Consider the following 16,786-nt stretch of genomic DNA (forward strand, 5'->3'; position numbering starts at 1 on the left):
GGTGAATATTAATAGGTCGTCTACCCAAACAGTGACGATTTCTATCTTATCACCTTTGATCCGAATGTACGCACATGGATCCAAGAATAGGCGATTGAATCCCACGTCTAGTAACTTGCAGTTCAGCACGATATTCTATTCCTGGCCAGACTGCTTTAGCCCGCAGAGGGTTTTCTTTAATTTACATATGCGGTATGTTCCATTGCTGTATCTTTCTGGTTGCCGCATATACACTTCTTCTTTGAGAGTTCTATTAAGATAGGCGCCTTTCACGTCCATCTGTCCGATCTCCCAATCTAAGATTGTGGCTAGCCCGAGGATAGCTCGAATGGTGTCGAGGCGGACTACGGGCGCGAACGTCTCGGTATAGTCCATGCCTGGGATTTGAGAATATCCCTTCACAACCAGGCGGGCTTTGTATTTAATTATTTCACCCTCTTTGTTTGTTTTCTTAACTAGAACCCATTTATTTCCTACGGGTTTTCGATCTTCGGGAGGTTCCACTAACTCCCAAGTCTCCATACCCTGTAGTTGATTGAGTTCCGTCTGGACTGCCTGTTCCCATTTGGGCCACTCGAGTGATCTCTTGGCATCACTGAGCGTCTTTGGCTCGTCCGCATCCGCATTTCCGTGGGTGCTCATCGCAATATAGACTAATTCGGCATTTGATTTATCTGGATCATTATCCAGATCTTCGTCTGCCTCTGGGTCGTGCATTAGACGGTAATCATGCCGAACTGTCTTTCTTCTGGTTCATCTGGGCTGGCTTGGTGTGTCCGTCCCGCTTTTCTCGCGTTAATCAGGATCATCATCCTGTCTGCGCTTTCGTGGATTTTTGGCAGGTGACTGTGGTGCGGAAGTTCCTAACTCCTCCTCGCGCCGCACGTCTGCGATCGTTGTGAGGTTTGGGACTTCGGGTCTCCTTTCTGCATGCGGCACGTCTGATGCATTGCTAGGTAAAGTGCCCAGAAATATATTTTGCTCCCCCTCACGCTGTGCTGTGAGGATAGGTACGTCGGATCCTATTTGCTCTTGTGGCACGTGAGGTGCATTGCTGGGCAAATGGTCCGGGGAATTCGAAGAAAATTGGAAATTACGCGAGATTTTAATCTGGCGCGTGTGCGCATCATAATATTTGATGGCTTTGGGTCCGTCCATGTATCCAACAAAAATATACTTGTTGGCACGGGGTGCTAGCTTTGATAGTGTTGCGTCTTCCGTGAGGACCCATACGGGGGAACTGAATTCTTGTAGGTACGAGATATTTGGTTTCGTCCCATTCCATTTTTCTTCGGGAGTTGCCCCATTTAACACCTGGGTAGGCGATCTATTTTTAATATAGACTGCGTGAGCAATCGCTTCAGCCCAAAGATAATGAGGTAGATCTCTCACATAGATCATCGCGTGCGCTAGTCCAAGCAGTGTGCGATTCAATCTCTCAGAGACTCCGTTCTGGGATGGTGAGTACGGCGCAGTCGGACCCATCTCGATCCCTTTCATTTGACACCAGTTAATTAATTCGGTGTTCATATATTCTCGACCGTTGTCGAGCCTGAGTCGCAAGGGTTTATTTCCAAACTTGCGCTCGATATAGGTAATATAATTCTTTACCTTTTCAGTTACTTCATCTTTATGCCTCATAAATAGTACTGTACTTCGATGACTGTAATCGTCGGTAAATGTAATAAAATATTTCCACCCTTGTAGAGCGGCTGTCTGCGCAGGTCCCCACACATCCGTGTGTGTTAATTCTCCGGGTACCTTGCTGCATTCGTCTGTCTCTTTGGGAAATGGCTTCCGCGTCGCCTGTGCTTGGATGCACGCCTTGCAATTAATTTCATCTGGGCTTGGCGAGATTTCTAGGCCATCAACAAGCCCTTCGCGATATAATCGCGTAAGCGCTGGTTTCCCAATATGGCCATAGATCTTGTGCCACTCTTCCCAGGTATGCGGGCCATATTCCTTAGCAGTATAGGTTCATGCAGGTTGCGGAACTATTGGACGCAATTTCAATGAATATAGTCGTCCATTTTTCTTGCCTATAGCAAGAGTGTGTTTATTTTTATCTATTAGTATTGTGCGACTATTACCCATAAGTACTCTTCCTCCCGCGTCGTCCAAACGCATGATGGAGAGGAGGCTATTGGGTGCTGTCGGCGCATACAGTACACCGTGGAGACGGAATTTCACTTTCCGGTCTCCTACTTCACTTTCAACATCGACCGTACCGCGGCCCAATGCCTGCGTTGGTTGCAGTCCGATGCCCGTGATCGCGTGATCTTTGAGCGCCTGATAGGTCACGAAGACTTCACGACAATTTGTAATGTGCAAAGTTGTCCTGGAGTCGGCAAACCACTCATAGAAAGAAGCGATTTTGCCATCAGATCCGAGAGATACAGTGTCGCTATCATTATCGTAGGCTATTTTTGCCTCATCCTCTTTCGATTCGACCTCGCGCGCTTCGTAAGCACGTTCCATCTTTTGCCGTTTCATCGGCGGGCCCTGTCCGGCTTTGCTGCCGCCTTTAGCCCAACAATCTGTGGCCTTATGCCCAAATTTTCCGCAATTCATACATTTGACCTTGTCGCGGTGCCGACACTCATTACCAAGATGTCCCGGCTTTCCGCAGATCGAACATTTTTTGTATTCCCCAAAGGGGTGCTTCTTTCCTTTGGCAACCATGGCTTGGTCCGAGGATTGACCGCGCTCGCCACGCTCGTGCCTTCGCCTATTTTCATCAAGAATGATGGCAATCAATTCTTGTGATGTAAGCTGAGGGCGCACGTTGTCAGCACCTTCGGCGCCAACATTGCCGCCCACGGCGCCAAAGTAAGAGCTGAGGAAAGAGTCCCAGCTCTCCGGTAATGAGGTAGCCAGAATGAGCCGGAAATCCTCGTCAGAAACAACCTTCCCCATTAGGTGGAGTTGTTCCTGGATCTGTCGTAGCTGTGTAATGTGACTGGAGATATTATCTTCTTTCTTGGCTTGCATCCGGTAAAAATGCCGGCACAGCGCGAGAATTCCATGCTGTCCACGCTGTTCCTTGACTGTGCGAAGCTGCTCCCACATGGCCCGTGCCGTCTCGGCTCCAGCGATGTGCACCATCTGGGAATCTCCCAGTGATAGCACAATTACATTCTGGGCCTTAAGGTCCTTCTCTCCCCAGGCGCTAATCTCTGCCTCTCTCGCTGCCCTATTGGCCGGGTTATTACTCGGCTGCGGCTTCGGTGTCTTTCCGGTCACATACTCCTGGAGACCCTTATCATTAAGGATGGCCTCGACGTGGCGCTTCCACGGGAGCTAATTGTCTTCCTTCAGGAGCGGGATCCGGTAAGCATTGCTATTGCTCGTATTATCAGCGCTGGTCGACATTATTTGTTCTCGTACTAGTAAGGGGGTAACAATTTTTGTAGCCACAATAGGGGCTGTTGTTATCCAAGTATTTATTGGCTAGAGCCGAGGCTCATAACCTGTTAGAAATCGCGCCTTAGTTCCCAAATAGGAAGGTAGTGATGGCGGGTCAAGATGCGTCGGGGCGCGTGATTACGCGTCCTAAAATAGATTTCTGTATATATACAGTTCTAGACGCTCCACTTTATATAAGCAAATTTCCTTCTTTGTCTTTCTTTGTAATCATGCCCTCGGCTTGTCTGCCCTTGGGCGCTCCCCAATTTCTGGAGCTCCAGAAATTTGGGCGCTACTTTCCAACAGGTCCCTTATTATTTGATCTCATATCTCTGTGGGATCTTCTTTTAGATCTTTCCTGTCATTCCATGTCTTTGGTCGATCTCTATTCACGTGACTGGATGCACGAACATCTCGGGGAGCTTTTACTCAACGCTCAGTACTCCATGTCCATGCAGGCACGACAGACAGGAGCTGAGTATTATTTTCTTACCACTCCTTTTTTGCAGTCTGTTGATGGTCCCCAAGTTCATGTCACTGGGTGCACTGCTGCCCTCGGCGATGCCAGGTGCTCGCGGTGATGCCAGGTGTGTGCAGCGATGCCAGGTGCGTGCTCAACACAAGTACATGAGCAAGCCAGACGGGCAGGAATTGAGAGACAGGTAGAGGCTCGCTGGGCTAGTTTCTCCCATCAGGATTGAAGCACGAGTAACACAGATCTCGACCATTATCTCACCAGGCAAGGGCAGTTTCTATAGAGTCCTTACTTTGTCGACTACAGTATCAATTCATCAGGTGTTTTATCCTCAGCATGTAGCAGAATTTAAGGCTGAAAACAAATAATATATTTGTTCACAACCGTGCTACTAAAGTATTTTTCTATCAAGATAGTTCACTACGGAAGCGGAAGCGACTGAACACAATGCGCACAAGATATCGCGATGATAAAGAATACAAGAAGTACAAGAAATGATATGCCGTGGCCGCAACGGCACCAAGATCACTACGCGAGACTCACCAGAGCATTCATCGCCTCCTTCTCTTCACCCTATCATCGCCCTCACCCACTTCCGCCTTATTCTCCTTTGCAGACTTTCTTTTCAGCTTCACAGAATTAATGTCCATTGTTGAAATGCTGAGCTTCCTGGCTTGAGCTGCTGTGGGCTCCCATATTGAGTCTGCAGTCGGAGGAAGCTTGCGCATGCAAGAAGGCCGAGCTGAGGAGGAGCAAGAGGTCGACGCGGAAGCACTGCTTGGTGCTGCGGATGTAGCCGTACCATCCAGATTGACAGGTGAGGAGGAGCAGGAGGTCGACGCGGGAGTACTGCTTGGTGCTGCAGATGTACCATCCAGATCGACAGGGGGGGGAAGAACATGTTAATAGAGTGCATGGGCGCGACACGGTCAGCTGGCTGAACAATAGTTGTCACAGCAGACGCCGGAACAGGCTGGACAATGGGTGCACTATGAACAATAGTTGGTGCGGCAGACGCCAGAACAGGCTGGACGACGGGTGCACTATGGACTCCAGAATGTCAGAGAGCATCGTGTTCGGCAGATGAATCAATGCCGGACTGCACAACGTCAGCGGGCAGCGATACTGCATCGCTGGAAGTCCCGGAGCTGGTATTGATGGCAGCGGCGGTGAGGGCATGCATGGGAATCACATATGCAGGAGGTGGTACTGGGAATCTGAATATTGAACTGCTGGCCATATCAGATGTGGCAGGGAGAACGATAGGCTGGTCTTGCACAACGGAGAATGCACCAAGGTTGGCAATGTCAGTTGGACTGGTTGCAATGTGAGGTCCAGGCACATGTGCGCCAGATACCGTATTGCCAGTATCGGAGGCATCACCCCAACAGGAACCCTGATTTGGCTGCAATGGGACTCCGTCAACCGAAATCGCTGCCGGGGCAGCAGAGTCCATGAGGTCAGGAAGTCCTACACCAAGCTCGTTGATAACCCAGTTGGTAGTGTCGGGCGTCCACATTCTGACATCAAAGTCTGACCATGGTACTTGCTCACCTCCGAGACCCGATGGCAATGGCCATGCGGCACCCCACCCATTCAGTGGCACTTGCAGAAGCACGTCATTTTCGACAGACGTGGTAGATGCGTGACCCGCCAGGTCAAAGTTGGAAGATGCATATCCCGAGGTGTTCATCACGTTTGATAGCGAAGGTTGAGGTATCTGCGGCATGGGGATTGGGGATTGTGGCGGCCCTGTCAACGAAGCCACAAATTCTAAAGAAGATGGCAAGGACAAAGAGGGCAGCAACAGCGATGGGGATCGTGAGAGTGTGGGCGATGATGGCGGCAATGGCGATGCATGCTCCGACGGACATGGTGGAACAGCAGGAGCCTCGGAAAAGTTGTTCCCGCTGGCATGTCTTGAATCCTCAGCGCTCATGCAGTGCAGTGGGTGGAGTTCCGGTGTAGCTACCCTTCCTGTACCAGCAGACGATGGACCCGCCGCGGACGGAAGAATATCTGCAGCACTTTCTTCCGAGAGATCAAGCGCATGGCACCGCTGAACATCTGAAGCTATAATACATTCTTGGTATCAGACCGAACAACATATCCAATTGTGACTTACGATATATGACCTTCAGATGCTCAATGAAGGCATCCATCACATTGGTCATGATGCCTGGGTGGATGTCACCGAAGGTGTGACCAGTTTCAGTCGTTCCAGAATGCGACCTGTGGGATATTATGCATAAAGTATGCATACATTATGCATTAGCCAACGAGAGCACTAAGATAAAGGGGAGTACATACGCAATGGTGACGATGTCGCCTTCTTCATCTGGACATGGTCCTCCCGCTATGACTGTGATGTCCCAACCTGAGTCTGCCGCCAGCTCGCTGAATACCTGCTTCAGGATAATCGGCATGTCGTTGATTGCTCTGTGAGTACCGTTAAAAATGTAGGCTCCTGCTGAACAAAAAATTAGCACTCACTGTTGGTACTGGCGGGGAGACCTCTCGGTATCACCGCCACAGCTCTTCTCATCTGACTGCTTCTTGCTGGCCTCAATCACATCGAAAACCTGCTTCCTCACCCAATCCTCCTCCTGCTCGAACCGTTCATCTGTGATGCGGTTAACAACATTAAGGGATTCGTGATGCGTCAGTTTTTCACGCTCGAGTGCCGCCTTCACGTGAGACTCTATTCTATCCTTGTAGAACCTTCTTGAATACTCCTCCCGCTCCTTGAGAACTTGGTGCTTGGGCTTCACGCCTAAGCTCTCCATCGTGATCAGGGTGATGCAAGCGACCTTCCGAGCATTGTTGGGGTGGCGCGAATTGAACCATGTTTTCAATTGCTGCGAAGACTTTAGCATATGTCATCGTCGGACTGAGATATTACAAATTTACTTACGCTCTGCCACTTTTTGATGGCTTCCCTGAGCGTGGTCCGTTGCTCCTCAGATAACATGCTATCCGAGATGTCGGGGCCAAAAAGCTTAGCACGCTCAGGAAATCACTGGAAAAATTTGGTGTTCAGGGAGGCCCAAAATTTGGTGAGGGTGCAACACTTTTGGTTCTCGAGAAACGATGGTCGCAGGGAGGTGAGGAGCGCCGTCTCAGCCTCGGTGGCCCAAGTCTTCTGTGGCATGACTAGGAACTTCGAAGAGCACGGGACGGTCGAGAACAACCTCCCGACCTATTAATGATTATTCGGGTTGAGCACTCGGGAGTCTATCGCCTAATCAAAGCACGTACCTAGTATCATGTCGAGCGGGTGGGTTCTCTTGTGGGTCATGTTAAGAAGCACCCTGTCAGTACGCGTCAGCAGTTGAATGAGTCCCGTGGCATAACGTCTGTCACCTCATACTGTATATAAGAGGCACCGAACCTCGCCTGATCCACCCAAGCTCATTCATGTCTCCTTCCATTGCTCTCATCCGTCTAAGCAGTATGACCGCTTGTCAGAACATGTGTGGTGAAGCCCCCCCGCAGGTTCTGCCCCTCACATTCTCGCTGGAGGATCTGTTCCAGGCGCTTACTCTCATCACTGGCTGCGACTTTGGTGAGTCCTCGCATCGCAAATACACTCCTCAAAACTTACCAGTTCATTTGCAGATGAAGCGTGGCATATGGTCATCCAGCAGCTCATAGCCAATGAGGCTGCAGAGGACGCATGAGCCAGTAAGTCCTCAACCCCTTGAATGTGAGGAGACTGACTGACATCGCTATGCAGATAGTAAGTACTAGGCCTGACAGACGCAGAAACTGATGAACCTTGCTAAAATAGGAGTTCACACCAACGTAGCTGCTGCTGGCATGAAAGGCCCTGATGATCCTCCTCCCGCCATCGCCGCTGGCCTTGGCACTACTCATGCTGCTAATGGCCCTGCAGCTGTTGCTACTGCAGTTGCTGCTGCAACCGCGGCTCCTGTTGCTGCCACAGTTGCTGCTGCTGGCCCCCTTGTCATCACCGCTGCTCCTACTGCCGCCATTGTTCCTGCTGTTGCTGCCCCTGCCACCGCCATGGCTGGCCCCACAGCTGGTCCTGCTGGAGCTCCTGCTCCCAGGTTGGGTCAACCCAACGTACCTGGGCCCCTCAATGACCCAGAGGCGCTTCAGGCAGCCATTGAGGGTGCCCTGGTGATAGCCAATCAGCCTCTGCCGGTGCTCCCCGGTAGATGGTATGTTGTTACTCGTGGACAGGAAGTTGGGGTCTTTCAAGGCTGGTCAGTTGCATGCCATGTTACACAATGCTCTTGAAACTCACCGGAACAATGTGTACCTCTAGGGCCAGTGTCTCGCCGCTCGTCTCCACAGTGCCGAACACGTGCCATGAGTGCATCTCCTCCCGGGAGAATGGCTTCCAGATCTTCCGCGCGGCCATCGCTGCAAGGACCGTTGCGCTGTGCCCATGAGATCGCCACCGTCGGGGTTGGGTGGGCTCTTGGCGCTGTATCTGTTGTATCACTGTATTTTATGGTAGACCATTATGTCTTTGCATGGACCAGATTTGGCTCGCGGGGTCTTGTCTGCTGGTGTCGCGTGTAATAAATCTTGCATTTCATGATTCCCTGTGAAGATAATGAAGTGATAAGACAGTGCGCCATGCATGGCCATACTTACTGTCTTCTCCACTCCCCTCCACTTTCACGTGGAAGCCATGGGTCGTCGCACGATATACCTCACAGCCGAGGCTCAGAGCGAAGGACATCGAGCTGCCAGGTCCAAATACAATGCAAAGAAGCTGTAAAGTAATCAATAACTTATGTACATGCAACACTAATTTTTCACCCAGAGGAGAAAGAACTCGAAGTGAACAGAACCAACAAGCATATGCACGATGAAATGGAGATCATCCCAGCCCATTTTTCCCAGCACCCAAGACATCTCTCCCACCTCACCTCCTGGAATATGCACGCAAGCCTTCCCTTGTCGGAGGTAGATGGGAGACTGCTGTGGACCTCAGTTTGTGGGCCCCACCCTACACGTACAATCCCGGTAGCCTTCAGAAGGACTCGAAGGGTGGTGCCTCGACTGAGCATCGAGGCATGAATGTCACAGAGGAGGCCTACCTCAAATTTGGCCAGGTCAGCAAGCTCGAACATATACGCTTGACGAGAGGACTCGGCAATCAACAGTTTGCACTGTTGGTGGAGGCAGGGAGACTGAGATCAGAAATTTGGGACAACAAGGAGACGGTGCGAGACCAGATAGCAGCTATGGAGATGGAAATAACTATGCACACGAAAGCATGGGTGGTCCTACATGGTGCGAGTTGGGAGGATGGCAGAGTCACTACAGGACGTGACGTCGCACTGGACTGGGGGGCAAAAATAATATGTACTCTGGCAAGGGAGCTCGAGATCGTTAAGAAGGGAGAGATAAAGTATACGAGAATCTTAGAAGCAGGCAAGTTACCGTGGCAGCATATGAACACTATACATTAAGACACTCCAGAGCAATATGCCACCGTAGTACGAACCGAGCGTGCTAAGTCCACTAACTCAATTCCATGTGTCGACACCACTATGGGGCACCACAACGTTCGGGTCCAATATATTGTAATATTACTATATGCTGGGCCTCCCAGCTGCTATGTACACTTGGGTTTCCCCACGTATTCAAGGCTCCGACGATATATATGTTTTGGAGCACCTCGCTCAGCAGGATACTTATCTGCATGGTGATTGGCTGCGGACTCAAGGACTGGTCATTGGGTTGTCTCGGAGCGCCTTCTTCCGACGGCGGAGTTTCAATTGTCTCAGCTGTGTATATAAGACCAGCCAACAGCCCGGTTGTACTCCCATCTTCTCTACCCATTTCCATCTGATCATTCTGCTCCCTTCGTCTGGTCATCCTTACACTTACGCTCTTTCCTCTTCACTCTCCTTACATCACTACTCTCGTCCTTGTCCATCTTGTCCATGTACTCCTCTTGTCCTTCTCCTTCGTGCACTCCTCTTGCTCCTTCTCCATGCACTCCTCCTCTTGCTCCCCTTTTCCCTGCTCTACTCCTCATCCCCGTGCACTACTCCTCATCCCCGTGCACTACTCCTCATCCCCGTGCACTACTCCTCTTCCCCGTGCGCTCCTCTTCTCCATCCTCTTCTCCATCGACACCTCTCATCAGTCCTCTTCTCCGTACACACCTCTCATCCTCGTTTTGGTGCACCTCTTATTCTTTCATACGCTCTTCTCATTCGTACTTTCGTACACTTCTGTCATCCTCGGTACAGTCACATTGTCATCCGTCGTACACTCCTCTAGTCGTTTTCATGGGGCGAGTCCTTTCAACTGTGTGCTGGCTTCTCTCTCATCGCGCATTGCTGTGGTGAGTTGGTTGCATACAGGGATATGTGCTCCTTGCTCATAGGCCGTTCATTTTAAGTTACCATGTGCTTGTGCAGCAGATGTTGATGCAGTGGGATCTCATTGGTGTCAGTGTAGTTTAGACATTCACGTGCGTTTCTCTGCGTCATAGTGTATTTGTATATATCATCTGTGATTGGATATATTTTCCATTGCCTTCAATAACTGTGCATCGCCCTGCAGTTGTTACTCGCACTATGTTGTGCTTGTATTTCGGTGGCTTTTCATATTTATCAAGAGGCTGTGTAGGGCATTGTTTGTTGACTGACATTGATAGGAAAGAAACCATTAGTGTTCAATCCCATTGCATCGGTGAGTGGTGATGATTTGCATTCGTGCGCGAATATGATTGGCTGAACCCATAATCGCAGCTCGATGCATCGTATACTGCTTGCAGAAGGCCTTTGAACATGGCAGGGCAATTTCCATATGGTTTTGAGATTGTGGGTGTCCCGAGCAGCAGTGGCATGTATCATGTGTAGTGACATGATGCGACAGTCCATCCATCTCGATGGTGCACATGCTTCATGTCAGTGATGTGCCCCAATTTATGCATACACTCTGCAGGAAGACCTGGTAGTGCCATCGGTGGACACATCAAGTTCATCTGCGCAGATGCGCCACACCGAAAAAATTCCTTTTTTCTCTGTGCATTTCCTGTTCCTGCGTGAGAGATTGACACACCTGCTTCAGTTCCGCAATTACAAAGTAGGAGCGCGGAGACCTGTTATTCCGCAGTCACATCAAAGTCATCCACATGGATGAATTGCATTCAGTGGATATCAACCACGCGGATGAATGTTAACAGCGCTGGAGACATTTGCTTGTTCTAGGTACGTTTCCTGATCCAGCAAGAGTGATTGACATAACTGTCACGGTTTCGCAACGCCAACGCCAGTGTAATTTGGGAAGGTCCACGATTGCCGCATGAAAACCTGGCAGTGTCATCGAGTAACAGTTGGACTTCCTCTGTGCAGAATGGAGAAATTCGTTTATTCTAAATGCGTTTCCTGATCCAGAGTGCAAAATTGACGTACCTGCTGCAGTTCTGCCACTATTGTGATGGATTGAGAGCACCCACCTCTCCTGTGATGTTTCGCTCATTGAAGCGTGCAAGGCACGGTGGTGCCCGCATCGAGGTCTACAGGTCGTCGCGCCCGAGCCAGGATGAAGATTTGCCCCATTGTGTCGTGCAGCCATCCGTTCTCCAGCGCCATATCACATACTCGTTCTTGCGGAATGGGAAGGTCACTACTCGCACCTCATTCCTAGACACTGTTGATGATCGCAGTCGCAACTCTGCTGCCTCTGGTTTGGTTGAACAAGGAGATGCGTCAAGCATGCAGGACTCCTTCGCGGACAGTAGTACGTGGCAGGATCGATATTCTGATCTTGACATTGAGTATATCCACCACATTGAGCTTGATGATGTCGATGGCTGGGCTCGGAAGCGCACTGCTGCTGTGCGTATTTCTCTCTGCACGTCTAGCATTATGTCATTGCACTAAATGGCCATGTAGGATAATCCCCTCCTGCAGTGGGTACCTGAGATCGACAATTGGCTGGGAGAGCTCATTCATCTTGAGGGAAGATGCGGGTACACAGACGAGCTTTGCCCGGGTTGCGAAACTGATCAAGCCACTATACGTTGTGAAGACTGTCAGGATTTGCGGGTCTACTGCATGGCGTGTACCGTGAATAGGCACGCTGGAAGCCCCTTTCACTGGCTGAAAGTACGCAGTTGCTCGTTCGATTCATGCTAACACTCATGTGGATATTTTGATAGGCTTTGACCGACACTCATTTTCACCGCGAGACACTCAAGAATTTGGGCTTGCATCTGCAGCTTGGACATGCACCCGGGGATCAATGCCCAAATCCCATTCGAGCGTTCGGTGATGGCTTCATCGTCATGGACATTTCGGGAATTCACAAAGTTGGGCTGGACTTTTGTGGATGCGAGATTGCGCAATCCCACCCCACTCAATTGCTTTGCAATCGCATGCTCCCTGCCACTTCAGTGGATCCGAAGACAGCAGCCACCTTTCGCCTTCTTGAAACATTCCATCTCATCTCTGCACAGTCCAAGATCTCCGGCTATGAATTCTATACAGCTCTAGCACGTCGCACGGACAACACCGGTGTAAATCCACCAAAGGTATGGCTTGGTCCTGGATTTATGCATTTTGAATTGATATACTACCTGCATAGGATCGTTATCCTGCTTTCATGAGGATGATGCGTGAATGGCAACATCTGAAGATGCTCAAGTGTTCAGGGCGCGGGCATGACCCTGGCAGAGTTGCAGCCACACTTCCTGGTGGTTGTGCAGTGCTGTGCCCTGCATGTCTGCACCCCAGGAAGAATTTACCTGCAGATTGGGCTGACGTGCTGAAGGATAAGAGGTAAGCATCATTCGTAGAGCAGCACACCGGAAATTGATGATGATGCAGCTGGCTCTACAGATTATTCTTATCTATTGATGCCAACTTCAGGCTTAAGCGCAAGAAAGTATCCTCTGATCGTGTCGACCCAGGCCTCAACCACGGATATGCATATTTCGTGGAGGAGAAGGCATACAAGGAGCACCTTCATACATACGACAAGGCGTTCCCAGATGAAATCAGCACATGCAATAACCACGACGCCCTGAAGCTTGCCAGCATGAAAGGTGCACATCAAAGTACTGCTGCGAGTGGCATTGGGACTGTTGATTGCGTGTGACACGATATGAAGAGACCATGTTCAGTTGGCGATCTGCAGAAGGGGGAATGGTGCATCTTAGCAGGCCCAAGTTAACACCAAACTGACCGAAATCTCATAGATACGTCAATATGGATTATCTATTTTGGTCTACGGTTTGCCAGCACAGCCCATTCGAAAAGATCGACATTGTCGCATCGTACAACATTGCCTGTCAGTGGTCAAAGAATATCTGGACCCACTTCAAGCACTACAGCATGTCTTCCAATCTGCTTAATCGTGATTTTACATTCATCATTCCCAAGTTCCATCTTCCGGCGCATCAAGAATCGTGCCACATCGCCTACTCTTTCAACCTTCTGCCGTGGGTCGCTCGGACAGATGGCGAAGGTGTTGAGTGGGAACATGCCACACACAACCCGTATGCTTCCAGCACGAAGGAGATGGGACCGGGTTCTTGCCATGACGTCTTGGATGATGCATTTGGAGACAGTAACTGGCGCAAAGTGAGCAACCTTGGTGAGTAATCATGTCTTCTCTCGAGATACAATATGCTCATACTATACCATTAGCATCTACATTCTTAGCGAAGGTCAAGATCGCGGTTCAAGAGCGCTGTGAACACGTCTCCGCCTTTCAGGACTTCGATGCCGTTATGACTGCAGAATCCTCGGCAGAAGGATGGAAGGAGATGGTTGAAGCTTGGGAGAATGATTCAACCTCTCCAAATCTGTTCGTCATCACTCGGCCTAGTCGGTATTATTTCTCTTCTTTGTACAGCTACTAATTGTCAGTGCTTTGTTTCATCCAGCTGTCACTCTGGCTGGTGTTCGCCTTCAGCTGGCTGAGGAAGAAGCTACAAATTTGAGCGAAGGACGACACATCGCCGTGCATGAACAGGTCTCGGCGAGCATGATGATCAACAACGGCCTTGATCTCGAAGAACAGCAGTAAGTTTTACCTTCCAATGTGATCAGTGGTACATTTCTGATACAAGGGGCTTCAGACGACGTCTTCAGGTCGATGCTGCGGCCCTAGGTCAACACGCAACTGAGCTCCAGCGAGCTAAGATCCAGGAGAGATGCAATGTGCTGCAGTGGAAGATTGAGGCTTGGTACGGCATTCAGCGGTTGTATATGCCAGGTGTCGATGTGCTGCGTGCGTGGGCAGCCGCTTCCCAAGAGACACCCTTTCCTGTGCAAGAGATGCAACTGCTTCTGCCAAGTGCTGTTCAAGGTATGATGGCTTGTAGTCCTGCTCTGATGGAAGTCGAATGGCGACTGCACTACACACTGGCAAATGACATCCTCAGCGACCTTTGCCGACATCTGCGGCTTCGCTCCCACATGTACATTTACAAGGACCGCTTCGTGCGTGGACAGTGACAGAACACCCGTGCAAGGACTACCATCCAAACCATTGAGGACAAGGTGAACGCAGACGCCATGCGATACCGGACAACCTTCGCAGCCCTTGTCGCTCTCGCTCAGCCGCTCGCCAAGGTTGGCTGGCAATCCGAGCTGCGACCACTCAATACTACAGATGTACGAGGGATGACTGAACTGTTAGCTCAGGAAAGCGAAGGTAGAAGAACACTGGCTTGGATTTGGATGGCCCCTGGAGCCGGTGAAGGCAGTGCCGGAGACACGCAAGACTGTAAGTGACGTGGATTGTCCAATAATGATATGTTCTAATGCCGCAATCCTCAGCTCTTCGAATAGAGTGGTGCAAGGCAAGAGCAAGAGCTCATAGGTGGACAGAAGAATGCCAGTTGCTGGAGGAGGAGATGCACTGTGTCCTCGAGTTCCAAGAGTGGATCGCATCTTGGTGGCTTGACCAGGTGGAAGGGACTGTTGCGAGGTTGCCCGAACATGAAGAGGGCTGCATTGTGTATGCATATCGCCAGGCTGAAATACGCCGAGCCATGAGCAGCATCTGTGAACGAGCATGGAAGGACGTGCCGGAATGGCTGAAGATAGAAGATGATGTGGATTAGTAGTGTACGGTATGAAATACTAATGTTCTCGATACGATGTTTTGAATGTAGTAGAGCGTAGGGGACTATGATTTCGGCCTAATATGCACTTGTGTCTGACACTTTGCAATGCATAGGAGTAGATGACATATACAGTATACTATGTGTAGTGCATAACACAATGCAGAATGCATTTAAAAAAAGATTGGCATGTAATGCGCTCTATGCATAGAGGTACTCCAGGATGCATACGGTATATTATGCATAGTGTACAATGCAGAATGCATCAAGATCATGGGAGCATCGTGCGCTCTATGCATAGAGGATGCACAATGGATGTTGTGATGCATACAACGATGGAGATGACGTATATTGATTACTAGATTAAATATGCATACAGGAGGGTAGCGGTGCAGGTGATACATAATGACAATGCATAACGAATCCCGCAGAGTAAAAGCGGGCCGGAAATGGTGCGGATGCGCTACGGCTACAGTACACTGCGTCGAGAAAGAATCCTGCAAGCCGACAGCCCATCAGTTTCAACAGTATACAATGTCCCTCGCTCACCTGCACATAAAGTCTGACTCTGGCACGATGGAGAATGTATCTGGAATCGGGATGTGAGGCGAGAAACCGACAATAATCGTGATGACTGGCAGAGGCAATACACTAGTGCGATAGATAAGGAAGGTCAGAGCAAGGTCAGCGAGGGAGGAAGAGCTGAGACAGGGATTGTGCTGATGCAGAGGGGGAAGGAAGGGTAACGGGACCTATTCACGGGATTCACGCATGTTGCAATATTTTCTGCAGTGCGGCACTGCAAGGACGGAAGCTAGTGATGCCAACCATGGAAGAGACAAGGGAGGTGAGAAGACACCACTCACCTCGTTAATAGGCTACACTGTGGCCAAGCGAGAATGGTGGGAGTGGGATAAGGGCGGGAGCAGAGCTGTGTAGGCACAGAGGCAGTGATCTGGGAGCAATTTGAAATTTGAAGATTGACATGCCAGGGATGATGAAAAGAAGTGTCGAAGTGATTCCTCAATGCTTCGATAGCAGGGCCATGAGATCTCCACGGGGGAGGGAGATCTACCCAAGCCTCGGAAAATCGGGAGAAAATCTGAAGGGCGCACAAGAGGCGCAGTTGTCCAAAGGCGGACTGTAAGGCGGGAAATAGAGGGATGCATAACTGTTCGTATCTATGCATAACGGGATGCATAACCAAGGTATCCAAAATGGGATGGACCTATGCATAAACACCGGACTACAGTTACAGGGATGTATGCAACACGACTGGCCTACAGTTATAGGGGTTTATGCATCATTCTGCCAGCTACTGGTGGCAGATGAAGCACTGCAGTCATCACGTCGCCCAGAAGAGAATGCACGCACTAGTCAGCTCCCCCAGTCAGTGCTCGCACCACGAGCGAGCGGAGCCTGCTCCGAGACAGGCACCGCTGAGTACATGCTTGGCGTCTCCCTGCCCAGTGACTGCCTCACGGTGCCCATCTCGGGTGCGACGTACCATGGCCCAGGCTCGAGAGTCTCGTGCTCCTGTCGATGGTAGAGTCTACGGGACAAGAGCCACGCTACAAGCGCACCGAAGGCAGCGCCGAGCAGCGCAAAGACTGGCGCGAGGTACGCAATGTTGAACAGCTTGCGTGGTGTGAGCTTTGCGCATGCCGTGCGTGCGGGAAGTAGGGCGGTGATCTGGATGAGCGAGGACATCGCAGAGGTGGCGGTGGAGGCTGATGTAGGCTGGACGGGTTCAGAAGGTGCCGGTAAGGCGAGTGTTCGTGATACATTGGATGTCACGGAGCTTGGGTTGGTCCCAGCCATAGTCGCTGCACTGG

At 50.4% G+C, this 16,786-nt stretch overlaps 10 protein-coding genes across 10 annotated transcripts; 5 read left to right on the plus strand and 5 right to left on the minus strand.

Annotated features, from left to right (window-relative positions):
- Positions 1-135: 135 nt before the first annotated feature.
- SCP_0804150 (hypothetical protein) lies at positions 136-717 on the minus strand (the record flags this gene model as incomplete). Its single annotated transcript, XM_027761003.1, has 1 exon — positions 136-717. One exon carries the CDS (start codon positions 715-717, stop codon positions 136-138), a length of 582 nt encoding a protein of 193 aa, XP_027616804.1.
- Positions 718-795: 78 nt separating this feature from the next.
- On the minus strand, positions 796-1,485 carry SCP_0804160 (hypothetical protein; the record flags this gene model as incomplete). Its single annotated transcript, XM_027761004.1, has 1 exon — positions 796-1,485. One exon carries the CDS (start codon positions 1,483-1,485, stop codon positions 796-798), a length of 690 nt encoding a protein of 229 aa, XP_027616805.1.
- Positions 1,486-1,977: 492 nt separating this feature from the next.
- On the minus strand, positions 1,978-3,105 carry SCP_0804170 (hypothetical protein; the record flags this gene model as incomplete). The annotated part of the gene is made up of 1 exon (XM_027761005.1): positions 1,978-3,105. One exon carries the CDS (start codon positions 3,103-3,105, stop codon positions 1,978-1,980), a length of 1,128 nt encoding a protein of 375 aa, XP_027616806.1.
- A 1,835-nt stretch (positions 3,106-4,940) lies between these two features.
- SCP_0804180 (hypothetical protein) lies at positions 4,941-6,851 on the minus strand (the record flags this gene model as incomplete). The annotated part of the gene is made up of 5 exons (XM_027761006.1): positions 4,941-5,953; positions 6,006-6,112; positions 6,191-6,319; positions 6,374-6,738; positions 6,795-6,851. The coding sequence occupies 5 exons, from the start codon at positions 6,849-6,851 to the stop codon at positions 4,941-4,943; spliced, it is 1,671 nt and encodes a 556-aa protein (XP_027616807.1).
- A 446-nt stretch (positions 6,852-7,297) lies between these two features.
- On the plus strand, positions 7,298-7,560 carry SCP_0804190 (hypothetical protein; the record flags this gene model as incomplete). The annotated part of the gene is made up of 2 exons (XM_027761007.1): positions 7,298-7,445; positions 7,499-7,560. 2 exons carry the CDS (start codon positions 7,298-7,300, stop codon positions 7,558-7,560), a joined length of 210 nt encoding a protein of 69 aa, XP_027616808.1.
- Positions 7,561-7,699: 139 nt separating this feature from the next.
- Positions 7,700-8,298, plus strand: SCP_0804200 (hypothetical protein; the record flags this gene model as incomplete). Its single annotated transcript, XM_027761008.1, has 2 exons — positions 7,700-8,109; positions 8,172-8,298. 2 exons carry the CDS (start codon positions 7,700-7,702, stop codon positions 8,296-8,298), a joined length of 537 nt encoding a protein of 178 aa, XP_027616809.1.
- A 1,559-nt stretch (positions 8,299-9,857) lies between these two features.
- On the plus strand, positions 9,858-12,976 carry SCP_0804210 (hypothetical protein; the record flags this gene model as incomplete). The annotated part of the gene is made up of 6 exons (XM_027761009.1): positions 9,858-10,214; positions 11,272-11,715; positions 11,773-11,985; positions 12,039-12,410; positions 12,464-12,657; positions 12,706-12,976. 6 exons carry the CDS (start codon positions 9,858-9,860, stop codon positions 12,974-12,976), a joined length of 1,851 nt encoding a protein of 616 aa, XP_027616810.1.
- Positions 12,977-13,212: 236 nt separating this feature from the next.
- On the plus strand, positions 13,213-14,340 carry SCP_0804220 (hypothetical protein; the record flags this gene model as incomplete). The annotated part of the gene is made up of 4 exons (XM_027761010.1): positions 13,213-13,474; positions 13,528-13,707; positions 13,767-13,905; positions 13,962-14,340. The coding sequence occupies 4 exons, from the start codon at positions 13,213-13,215 to the stop codon at positions 14,338-14,340; spliced, it is 960 nt and encodes a 319-aa protein (XP_027616811.1).
- A 60-nt stretch (positions 14,341-14,400) lies between these two features.
- SCP_0804230 (hypothetical protein) lies at positions 14,401-14,951 on the plus strand (the record flags this gene model as incomplete). Its single annotated transcript, XM_027761011.1, has 2 exons — positions 14,401-14,611; positions 14,665-14,951. 2 exons carry the CDS (start codon positions 14,401-14,403, stop codon positions 14,949-14,951), a joined length of 498 nt encoding a protein of 165 aa, XP_027616812.1.
- Positions 14,952-16,328: 1,377 nt separating this feature from the next.
- On the minus strand, positions 16,329-16,772 carry SCP_0804240 (hypothetical protein; the record flags this gene model as incomplete). The annotated part of the gene is made up of 1 exon (XM_027761012.1): positions 16,329-16,772. The coding sequence occupies one exon, from the start codon at positions 16,770-16,772 to the stop codon at positions 16,329-16,331; it is 444 nt and encodes a 147-aa protein (XP_027616813.1).
- Between the last annotated feature and the right edge of the window lie 14 nt (positions 16,773-16,786).

This window comes from Sparassis crispa (genome assembly GCF_003851025.1).
Source record: "Sparassis crispa DNA, contig_000007F, whole genome shotgun sequence".
Lineage (NCBI taxonomy): Eukaryota > Fungi > Basidiomycota > Agaricomycetes > Polyporales > Sparassidaceae > Sparassis > Sparassis crispa.